Source organism: Oculina patagonica, chromosome 13, assembly GCF_052425735.1.
Source record: "Oculina patagonica isolate OP01 chromosome 13, crgOcupat, whole genome shotgun sequence".
Taxonomy (NCBI): domain Eukaryota; kingdom Metazoa; phylum Cnidaria; class Anthozoa; order Scleractinia; family Oculinidae; genus Oculina; species Oculina patagonica.
The window spans coordinates 6917299-6929973 of NC_135770.1; the positions used below are offsets into that span (position 1 = coordinate 6917299).

General features: G+C 39.9%; 1 protein-coding gene across 1 annotated transcript; it reads right to left on the reverse strand.

Annotated features, from left to right (window-relative positions):
* Positions 1-4430: 4430 nt before the first annotated feature.
* On the reverse strand, positions 4431-5245 carry LOC144635081 (contactin-associated protein 1-like). Its single transcript, XM_078494160.1, has one exon. The coding sequence runs from the start codon at positions 5243-5245 to the stop codon at positions 4685-4687; it is 561 nt and encodes a 186-aa protein (XP_078350286.1). The 3' UTR covers positions 4431-4684.
* Positions 5246-12675: the final 7430 nt, after the last annotated feature.

The following is a 12675-nucleotide window of genomic DNA, read 5'->3' on the forward strand; positions in this document are numbered from 1 at the left end:
TAAAGAACGATCTAAGGCCGAAATGTTTGAAAGCAGCATAACACAAAACTGCTCAATCATTTAAAAGACAAAACCGTTCCCCCACCCTACCCAGCAAAGTAAATGCTGTTTGCATTTTCACCCATTTTGGCAAAGTTTTTGGGCCCAACGCAGAATTTTTACCTTAACCTTACATCTGTTAGTCTCCGTTTTGCTTAAAGAAAAACGCGAATCTTTGCCTGAGTAAGCATTTGTTTAAATGTCCCTCTGGCATTACTAAAGTACTTATTTGTAACGTAACAGTTGCGACCAAATTACATATACCTTTATGCATCCATTGCTTACCTATGTGTGTTTATTGAAATCTTCGTGCCACCCGCTTTAATGTGTGTTTCAACGCATGCGCGTATGGGAAATAGACAAAATTCTTACCAATAAGGTCACCGATATTTTCGGATTGTAGCTTGTTTCAAAGAATAACCAGGCTGTTTATTTAACTCTTTCTTTTGTTTTGTATTCTGTCAGTAAATTAACTTTTTAATCAGTACTGACAGAGGTAAACAATCATTTTTTTGTCTGGCTAGACGTACAATTAATAATAAATTTCCGTTGTTGCAATGTTAACGTTAAGCACCAGCCTATTAACTTCCCTTTTCAATTAGAAATTTAGCAATGGAAGACGAGTGTACGTGTTTGACAAATAAAAGATAATAAAATGTTCCATTCAATCGGTATTCATGTGTTTACGTTCACGCTGTCAGTAGAGATCAACTCTTTCTCATCAACAAGGCTCAGAGAGTGGATATCAAGTTCCGATCGTTTCCGCTTACGAATAAATTATTCTTAAGCACATCCACCAAATCAAACTCCTCTAAACAGTTTCTATCAACAACTGGTGTTCTGAGCGTTTTCTAACAGCCTAATAAACTGTTCGTGACTGCGCTAAATAGTTTATCGAAGTTGGAGTATCATGTAGGAGCATGAACAGCTGTCAATCTCAGCACCGTGCTCTCCTTTGATCAGCTCCCACTGTGCCGGTCAGTGTTGAGTTCCCAGTCATCTTTTGCTTTCGTTTTTAAGCCAAGCTGTGTTTTGTGGGGGTCTCTTCCTTTGTGATCTCAGTGTAGTCCCTCTTTATTTTCCACTTCTTTAAGTAGAAATTCTGTTTGGTTTCTTAACGCCGGGTCCGGTGTTTTGACAACAAGAGGAGATGTGTTTATAAGCGACGCGACTCAAAAAAGCAATCAATGTAGGCGTTGGTCGAGTAGATCTGTGTATCACAGCTGATTCAGCTAGCGAAAAAACTAACAGTTAAAAGCAATACTGTCTTAAACTGTATATCTTTTTAAGCTTTCTTTGGCACCTTTTATATGAAAATATCCACTGTGTTACAAAGCTGTATTTTTGTTCTAAAACCCCATAGGGCAGCATTAATGGTAAACTAGTGTTTTAATCCGATGTGTTTTAAATCGTAAATTTATCTTAAATGTTTACAGTTTGTTGGTTATACATGTGTCCGTTCCGTAATAATTTCATTAAAAGCAGTACTAGTTAAGAACAAAAAAATGATTTGTCTGGTTTCTTTCTTTGTGTAAATTCTTGTCACCCGTTCTTAGTTTGTTAAGAACTGAATAAAAATTAATCAGTAACATAAAAGGTTTCCCAACTTGTTTTGAAGTTTCTGTAACTAGAAATTATAATTTTACAAAAAAAACCTCCGAAATTCAATTAACCCGCGAGAATTTTTCTTTTTAAAGGTTTGAATTTTATGGTCGTTTGCAATTGCCAGAATATAACACTTGTAGGTGATTTTTTCATCTTGTTATCAAATAAAAGCCTAATTATAAAGTTTGTATGCATGCAAACGCCGTTCATAAATTGAACAAAGTTTCTTGCACGTTTTCCCTGTCAAAACTTTCTCTGTTCATAACTTTATTGTAAAAAAGTTTTCTTCATTTTCGTTTATAGATTATAGTCCCGATTAGAAACATGAAGGCACTTGCGTCTATACATCTCTAAGTTTCTCTTTCTTCAATATCAAACTGAGACCTTCTTTTAAATTACTTTATACGCTGTGAGTTCGATGCCGTGATTTTATGCTTTTCCCACGCTCAATATACCTTCAATTCCTGGGTTCCCATCAGGCTTCCTTGTAGTCGCGATCAGCAGTTCCCAGTAGGAAATCTTTACAACCTTGTTGTAAAGATTTGTTGATTCAAGACTTGAAGCATTTGTCGATGAACGTGAAGTTCGATCTCGACGTGAATCAATTCCGCGAAGCAAATAACGGAGAGAAATATCGATGAAAACATCACCGTGTTGGAGACCGGCAGTGTCTTTGATATCTCCATAACACCGTCTGGAGAGGCTGGGGGAATGATCAATCTTTGACAAAAGTCTTTGATATAGAGCGAAACTTGTGCTTGTGCGCTCAAAGGCAGACAAAACGCAATGTTGGCACTGAGTTCTGACCCTTCTTTGACCTTTTTCCGGCTTCAGTTTGCATTGGATCAGTTTCAAACCTTTGCTGTGCTATGTTTCTGAGGTGTGGGGTAGGGGTATTGGGCGAGGGAATGGCCTCCTTGAGTCCCTCCTCGATAGTAAAGTAAGATCGCAATATAACGACTTACCAAGGTCCTAGGAAATTGTGCTCGTTTTTTACGGGTTTGTTATACCTGTGTGTTGTCTCAAAACATTTCACTGTTAGGGTAACGTTGGCCGTTTGTTTTATACCAGCTGGGGCTTTCTTATAAAGGGATTCGTTACATCGGGTTCAATTGTCTACAAAAATGTAAGAGAATGGGTCGGAGTCTATACACCTAGCGGTATATTGCTTTATAGTATTTGTCAGTGTGAATAACAATATCACGAAGTAGAGCTGCGATTTTCCCTTTAGTCCTGTTCGGCTCACGTAACGACCTTGTGTGACAGAGAAGGAGAGGGCCAGAACTGGACCTATTTTGCCCTTTGTTTAGGAATATGTGTGAATTTTTAAGGGAAAACGCACCTGTCGTACATATCTGGACTAAAAAAAATCTATCGTCTTGGTCGACGTGTAATTTCCGATTATTTTTCAGGGATCAACGTCGTGCCTGCCAATAAGTGTGGAACAGTGCTTGGCGCGCGATTTTCGCGCAGGTTCCATATCTTCGCGTCTGTGGCGTGATTCGCCTACCAAACTCACACACACGTTTTTAGTGTATAGGCGTCCAAGGAGAAGGAGCGTGAACCTGGTAGCTATAGTGAAGCGAGTGGGGACCTTATGGGAGGCGCGGAAGACGGGAGGGTGAAAAGAGGGGGGCACACAAAGTGAAGGGAAATGGAAATTTATTTTTACAATATTGGAGTTTTTACGTAATATTTCTGCATAAGAAAGAACACAAAGAGGCGGGGACCACATAGTCAAATAAGTATATATGGAGAGGGGGAAGAGGGGGGGGGGGGGGTGGGCGTGGCAGCAGGGGATCTGAAATTCCCTTTTCCCATTTCTTTTACACAAGGTTCCTTGGGCTGTCAGAAAAATGTCAGAAAAAAAAAATCAACTTTTTAGCCTCGGAGCCTTGGAGTTATTCAAGTTCTTTATTGGGACATTGAGAGAAAAATGAAAACGAAATCCGGGCTTAGTTATATAACTTTGGTCTCGGAACGTTCTTTCTTGTCAAATGTTGTATATGTGCTTGTCTTCGTTACAGCAATTGTACTGAAATAAGAGTTTATTAACACTTATAATTAGGAAGCTACCGGCTGTTGGGTCGGTATTAGTTTCATCTACATTAAAACTAAAGGAATATTCTTCTAAAATGCTATCATATTAAGTTAACTGGTAAATTCAATTGTCTTTTGTTTCTTTAAATGATGTTAAGATATCACGGAAGGAAAATTGGCCTTTTCCTTCCAAGTGAAATTGTGTGCAAACCATCAATGGTAATAACCCCAATAAAGAATATATATTCTGAAAGCTTATTGAATAAAGATTGTAATTTTGGATTTTGTTTTGATCATATAGACCATTATAAGCAACATCAGCATTTTGTTTGCAATTATAATGTTGCGCAACTTTAGGTTAACTTTATTTGAGAACACATTTACACGATAGCCAAAACTTTTATGTGGAATTTGATCTACATATATTGATCTAGAAAACAATGGCGCAGATTTTTCCTTTCTTGCTCCATTAATTTTTTTATGAATTTTTAAACTTTAAAATTTCATTTTAGGGCTTCTTTGGGATAAATCATTCATAAAAAAATTAATGGGACAAGAAAAGAAAAATCTGAGCCACCGTTTTTTTAGACCAATATATGTAGATCAAATTTCAGTTGTGCAACATCATAATTGCAAACAAATGCTAACGTTGCTTATTATGGTCTATATGATGTAAAAAAAATCCAAAATTACAATCTTTATTCAATAAGGTTTCAGAAAATACATACTTTATTGGGGTTACCATTGATGGTTTGCATTCAATTTGACTAGGAACGAAAACGCCAATTTTCCTTCCGTGACACCTTAAAGCTAAAGCATAAAGTGGTATTCATTCATACTATTTGAGTAAGATCACATGAACTCCTTTTTACTTTCGCTAAATTAATTAATAAACTGAGGTATGCATGATGATAAATGCAGTCATATAAGTTCTCTTTATCATACTTATGAGGTCTGTTGGCGTTGTAAAGCAGCTGTCAGTTATGTCAAGCTATTAATCTTACGCCTGACCATAACACTTGAGTTTTCCTAATGTATGGTATCCTTCTTCGTCTGAGCCATTCAAGTCTCCCAGTCTGATTTGTGTCACAGGCAGAGCAGACTTGTCTGTCAACAGACCGCTGTCTTCAAACCAACCGGCCTTGCCATAGTTATCACAGTTACACTTTCTACCACCAGCACAAGAGTTTGTTACTCCGCATGCGCACATCTTGCCATGGCCTGCAGCTCCTCCCCAGTAGTTCATTTGTGTTCCATCACGTGACACCCACCAAGCATAGCCTTTCTCAATAAACAAGATGTCATTATTACACTCAAACTTGATAAACTGTTCGCAGTTGTGTGAGACTCGAGTGAGTGCTGCTAGCTGCGCGTTGCTGACTCCAGTGTATCGCACATCTTTACTGTAACAACCTCGACCACTACATCCAGGAATGTTACCAACATGGGTTCTACTCTCACTGTCGTGACTGATGACAGTCACGCCGACACCGCTCTTGCCCCTCATGTCACAGTACACACTGAAGGGAGTCACGCCTCCTTTACCATCAGGGTCAATCATATAATTACCTGAAGAGCTTCCACTGCGGCCCGATTTTATACTGCTGCAGGACATGGGTGTATTGAACACTTCAAGAACAGAAGTTGCCTCGATTGAACGCTGAGAATTTTTTGCCGCGCATGAATAGGTCCCGGCATCACTTGTGGAAACGCTTTGAAGAAGCAAAGTTCCGTTTGGATAAAGAACATGATTCTGAGGGAGACTTTGGCCAGCTCTTTTCCAACTGATACCCACTGAGCCTTTAGCTGTGCAAGGCAATGTTACACAATTGTAAAGGGATGCAACAACTTTCACCGGAGGAGTTAACGTAAATTTAAGTTTGCCAAGAACCATTATTTGGGCAGCAGCAGAGTCTTCTCCAAGGAGATTCTTAACTGTGCATGCGAAAGCTCCACTATCTGCTTTTGCTATATTGTGTATGGTCAAATTTCCATCAACAACTGAAGTCTTCCCTTTTGGCATTTGACTGAACGCTTTTCGCCACGTGACTGTTGGTGTCGGCTGACCCGTAGCTTGACAGATCAGGCTCACGTTCTGTCCTTCTTCAACGATGACAGATGAGGGCTTTCGAGTGATCAAGGCGGCAACTACATTAGAAAAAGAACAAACAACACTGATAAAACGATAATCATTGAACTAAAAGGAAGAAGCAATTTAGTGAACTTGACAGATTGGGGACTCTCTTCAAATCTACATGTTGGCCTGAAATACTAAATTTTAATGGATAATAATAATAAATAATAATAATAATAATAAAAGCTTTTATTTATACACGATAAATGTTTTGCAGCATAGCTGATGTGGTCGTGTTTACAAATTACTATTGAAGCTAACTAAACCCTTAAATAACAAATTAATCACTACAAACTAAGCATTCCAAACAAACAAAAATACACAACCTCTAAATCCCTAATACTTGCAAAGCACCCTTGAAACTTGCCAACGATTCTTTAAGGCGGGCCTCGTTATTCAAAGAATTCCATAATGTGGCCCCTTCATAAGTAATCGACTTTTTGAGAAAGTCAGTCTTTGGTCTTGGTACTGACAAGCAATTTTTCCTTCTAAGATTGTAATTAGTCTTCTGCTCCATCCACAAGTGTTGTAATTGGACCGGAGCACCTCCAGATACACATTTGAAGACAAAACAAAGTACCCTGCGGATGTACATTTGCCTCAATGGTATCCACTTTGCTTGACGCAGTACGTCTTCTGAAGGGGTGAACCAGTCTAAGCCGAAAATTATCTTGGCGGCACGCACATGGATTTTTTCTAAGTCACTAAAAAGTGTTGAGCCACACGACCCCCAGACTATCACACCGTACATTACAGACGGTAAAATTACTTTAAAATAAAAGTCTACTCTCGCAGGAATTGGCAAAAAATACAATGATCTTAAAAGGTTCAGTTTCTGGGTGAAACGTTTACACAGTTCTTTGACATGAATGTTCCATTTGAGTGCACTGTCTATTTGGACACCTAGACACCTTGCTGAAGTGACTTGCCTGATGTTATTTTCCCCAAGCTTAATGCTTTGTAAAGGGCCAGTAAATGATCCTCGGTATAGCAGCATATATTCTGTTTTTCCCGGGTGTGGCGTCAGCAAATTTTGACAAAACCAGCGATATAATTTCCGTAAGATGTAATTTAGCACGGTGGCTACCATGTCCGGACTTGTGGCCGCGACGTAGATGGTTGTGTCATCAGCATACATGTGAAGCTCTCCTTCACTACCATCGGTTATATTTGGCAGATCGTTGCAGAACAATGCAAAAAGTAGCGGACCAAGGACAGATCCTTGTGGTACGCCAAATTTCACTGTCTGTAGGCTGGATCGACTGCCGTTAATTACCGTGACCTGGTGTCTTTCTGAAAGGTAGTCCTTGATCCAAGACCAAAGGTCTCCTGAAATGCCAAGCCCTTGGAGTTTTTGTAGCAGCAGCGAGTGGGATATAGAATCAAAGGCTTTGCGGAAGTCCACAAACACTATTCCCACCACCAGGTTACTGTCCAGCGCCGTTCTCCAGTCTTCAGTCATCTTCACCAGCAGTAGTTCTGTCGAGTAGCCCTTTCTATATGCCCACTGGTTCCTGCTTCTTAAGTCGTGATTTGTTATATGCGTGGTGATGATGGAGCCTATACATGACTCCATCAGCTTCCCAGGAACGGACAAAAGGGATATCGGACGATAGTTATGCTTGTCTGTCTCGTCACCACTTTTATACAATGTCGACACATGAGCTAATTTCCAAGTAGCAGGGACAGAATTGGATGCAGTACTTGCAGTGAAGACAGACATCAGTGACGGTATGATGACATTACCAGCATACTTTAGAAGTTTGGAGGAAACGTGGTCCGGGCCACTTGCTTTGTCTGGTTTCAACTTAAAAAGCGCCTTCTTGAGAATATCTGTTGTTAGATCAATTGTCATTACCGTGGGTGTGACACGGGATAGGTTTGCTAAGGGGTGCCGTCGCTCTGCTTGAGGAAGGCCGCTGGCTAGTTTCTCTCCTATTGTAGCGAAATGTTCGTTCAAAATGTTCGCAATAGCCAGATCTGATGTTTCGGTTTCTCCGCCAGGTCCTGTCATCGCCATAATTGGTAAGGATGTTTTATAGCAAGCAGATTCCTTTATCAGCCTCCAGTAGGACTTGCAATCTTTTACCTCAGCAAATAGCTCTGTGTAATATTTGCACTTTGCCTTTCTGACGTCTAACGTTACTTTGTTTTGCAGCTCGCGGTATATTTTCCAGAGTTCCTCATTGTTTGTTCTTCTGGCCATCAGTAGGATTTTAAACCTCTGGTTCATTGTATGGCGTATCTGCGGTGTTATCCACGGGAGAGACTGACTTCTGATCTTCACTTCCCTGTAAGGTGCGTGTCTGTTGCAGATGTCGTTAAAGATGTTTGACCACGCCCAGTAACAGTCATCAGGATCATCAAACGCAGAACACACAGACCAGGGGGCGTCCTCTAAATCCCTGATGAATTCACACCGATTGAAGTTCTTAAAGGTGCGGCCTTTGACTATTTTCGGAGGTGGTCTTCGGACTCTTGTTTGAACACAAGCATACACTAACATGTGATCCGAGATACCAAGCTCCAGATTACGTGTGTTGCTGATAAGCCCTGCTCTGCTTGCGATGACTAGGTCTATAAGTGTAGAGGTGTCACGTGTCACTCTTGTTGGCTCGTTATTAACCACGGTATAGTCAAATTGAAGAAGTGATGTCTGTAACTTACTACCGGTGGTTGACAACACAATGTCACCATTTCGTTGCGCGTAATCGCAATTGAAATCACCCACAATGACAACGTTCTTGTATTTCATCCATACCTTCTCCAGAATCTCGTGAAACCGTTCATAAAATGCTCCATCCGATGGAGGTCTATAGATTGTTCCAACTACAAAAGCGTTAGAGTCGATTAACAGCTTCAGCCACATCCCCTCGACTTCTTGTGTTTCCAAGACTCTCAGCCGGGATGAACATATGTACCTGGCCACATATACCACGCAACCCCCACCAGCTGTGCCAACGCCTCGGTCCCTTCTTATTATCTTATATTCTTTGACTTCTAACTGACGGTCTGATATCGTGTCATCCAAATGGGTCTCGGTTATTGACAACACATCAAAGCGACACAAATACAATAGAAGTTTAACCTCTTCCAGTTTGTTTCTCAGGCTGCGGATGTTAATATGAGCAATGTTTAGGTTTCTTGATCGCGGATTAATAGCTTTTGCAAACTGTTCCAGGTAATCCTTACTGACTCTCACACCATCCTTACTTGGTCCAGGATTTGTGCTGATGTCGCCACTAAGTAGTAAGATTCGGCGTGCTGCGGTAGAGTTAGCATAATACGCCACAGGTTTTGTGGATAACTTGGTGTGTTGACGTAAATCTTTCCGCCATCCGCATTTAGAATAGTTAATTTGTACTACAGCCGCATTATCTATCAATCGCGGGACACTTCTCTCACTTCCTGTCGCTGCCCACAGAATAAGTAGTACTACCAATGTGCTCCGGCATTCATATATTCTTCTTGCAAGGTGTATCATCACAATCACCACCGACCGTTGTTTTATGACAGCTTTTACTGTTTTATCGCACCCATGCGCACGTAGTTTGTATCACAAAAAGCGTTTTCACCTGGTGCGCGCGCTGGTGCGAGTAATAGAGCAGATAGAAAGTTCTTCAAAGCGCGCTCTAAGTTCGTTATTTTTTTGCGCGCGCAGCGCCCGTTCCTCCAACGCGTTGACAGTAGCGTCAGTCGTTAGCCTTCGCGTACAAAGCCGTTACAACTCGCGTAGATCAGATGTGGTTACGCGATCAACAGAAAACTGTTCCGTTATATCCAAGCTTTCCGATAAGTGCCCAGAAAAAGCCTCTCAATTCGTCACGAAACGTCGCTGAAAGCTCGTTAGTTCAGCCCACTGTGTCAAGTGTCACGTTACAATAGCTGCTTAATAGATGGGCCAGCTTAATTAGGTCTCAGTAAGGCACAAAAAGCAGAAATTTCCAGAGCCAAAACATGCGTGGCTGCACGCAATGTTAATAATAATAAATAATGATTTATTTATTTATTTATATTGCAGGTAAAAATTGTCAATTGTGCTTTACAACGTTAAAAAAGAGCTAAAAATTAAATTCAAAATCAACTACAATCTTGGACGAAACCTGTTGAGACAAACGCATTTCACAGATTTTCCGCAAACTTCTCAAATTGCAATGTTATCTCCCACAGCAAAAATTAGTGAAAATTAGAAAATTGTCCAAACAGATTTGTTCGCGCTTGCCGATAAATCACTATCCCGTTAGTAGCGCAGTATGTTTTGTTAACATTTATCCACTGGATAGCGATTTATTCGGTGGAAAGCGTTATCCATCTTTTGAACGACTGTGCTCCGCTTAAAATTATTTTAAAACAGTTGAGAAAAAGAAAACACTTTTGAGGGCTTTGAGCACAGTACCAGCGCTTCAAGCGTTTTTCACCGGCTTTTGAATTTTTAAAACTGTTTCTCCTCGAAGAGTGTGTGTATAATCTATGTCACCAGTTATCGCCATAAAGTTATAATTACAGTAAAACAAAATGTTTAACCGACAACGTACTTTTCGACGTTGGCTTAATGTCGTTCTCAAGTCAATGTCGGCTATAAAATGGAAGTGTTCAAGTGCTGAAAATGAACAATAGATCAAACTGTGAAATACACATATAACAATACGTTTAACAAATGGTTTGGCACTTATTCATTAGTCTGTGTACTAGCTTGTATTCAAATTTGGATGAAACTTCGCAGTACATTTGGCTTCTTGTAGACGAAACGTAAACACTCATTTTTTTCGCTTGGCACTTTCGTTCTTAATATGTGAAACTCAACTGAACAAAACTATAAGTAAAGACAACAGCTTGTTGGAAATGATGCGATGTTTGTTGTTGCTTAACCGAATTAGGAAAAAGGTCATAAACTATGCCATCGAAATGCGCAGGATAATGACCGACATCAGACCGCCTGGTCCAAAAATGTTTCGCCAGGCTTGAAATAAGTTTCACTGCCGCGAAATAATCTTAGCCCATTTTCTATAACTTGGTGTGCACTCGATTTCAGCCGACTTCCGGCGGAAGCTAATTAATTATAACCAACTATACAGAGGCAAAACTTTTGCTTGCAACTCAAGGGATTTCGGAGGTGGCGAAGTGGCATCGCTGCCGGCGGCTGATGTAGCTTCATCACCTCAAAGTCGCGGGTTCGAATCTTCCAGTATAGGGTTTACACTAAACGGCTTGGGGGCTGTGTAAATTCCTCCCCGCGTGAAGATTCGACCCTACGGCTCCAGGAATTGCTCTGTTTTTTTTTTCTATTATTATTTTTTAATTTATTTTTTCCTATATTACTGTTCTCAACTTTTCCTTTTTCGGACATCATCACTTTTCAAACGCTGGTGAATCATGAAAAGGTTTATTATTCAGATATTCTAGTATTTTTTTTTTTTTTTTTTTTTTTTGGGGGGGGGGGGAGGGGCGTAGAATACATTGTTTTATCGGTCATTGCTTGAGTCAGGAGCTCCTACTTGGGTATATCGTATTTGCAGTGCCTTATACAGCCCTCGTCGAACGTGTTGCCACGATATCCAAACTCATTCCTTTTCTCCCCACTCCCCTTTTCAATGTTGAGCTCCCCAACATACCGCGCAAATAATCCTTCATTTTACAACATTGAAATGGGGGAGGGGGGCTGTAAAAATGAATTATTCTAAGAATATCTTAAAAGTGACTGTTGCAGACATGTAGCATTTCAAGGCTGCCCTAGATGCTTTTGCAGGTAGAATAGGTGTGTTTATAAAGGCATACTGATGCTATATTGATTTGAACGAGTTTTAAGTGAAGAATCTGCCTCTAAAACTTCAGATGAACAAAAAAATGAGATTTCCATGCATGTAACTTGTTGTAATTAGACCAATTTGTACCACTTTCTCCAATAGCGTTTTTGATTTACAAAAGAATAGAGTATAGAATGAGTATATTAAATTGAACCCGAATTTCGTAATAAAACCGAGAAGCGTTCAGTGCAGAGAACGAAAAGAAATTGAACAAATTTAGCATTTGAAAGGAATGGAACGAAAGTTCTCTCGCGCGATTACGTCTCAAGCGTGATAAAATGAGATGACGCAAATTCAGATTGTAAAGAAAAAACAATGATTTTTGTGGATTAAAGTGTACAATAACGTCACGCGATTTCGTCCCAAGCGTGTCAAATCAAATGACTCGTGACGGACTGGTGGTTAATATAAAACTATTGCAAACGACAGTTTTCCTATACTAAATCGAAGTTTTTTGTTCCAAATGGAATCCGTGCTGCCAAGTTACTTGCTATAACGTTAAATAATTGTAAATACTCTGATTTTGAACGGTTTACAAGAGGATTTGAGCTTATTTTAACGGTTTACAAACGGTTTACACACGGTTTACACGGTTTACATCTATTGAAAAAAACTCTGATGATCATATTTTATTGCCTCTGTAAACCGTTGTAAACCGTTGTAAACCGTTACTTTTCGCTTCGGTTGTGTTCAACATACAAAGTAAACCGACTGTAAACCGACTGTTACTAAGATTCATTCATCTCTTTTCGATTTAAAAAGGAGTCGAGAATATTCTGAAATTTCGGGATCTTCAGTGTTCACTTCCCGCGGGTAACGCGGGATATCGACACATGCAGTCTGCCTCTTTTAAGCTCTCTTAGGTGATCAATTATTGCACACTTACTTTTTAACTTTTCTTTTCGAGTAGATTCTTCGGTAAAATTACTTTAAAATCAATATAGCATCAGCATCCATTATCAAACACGCTTATATATATTCTCCCTACAAGAGCATATTTAGCCGCCTTGAAACACAACATCCATCCACATAGCAGCTTGTATCTCAGCATCT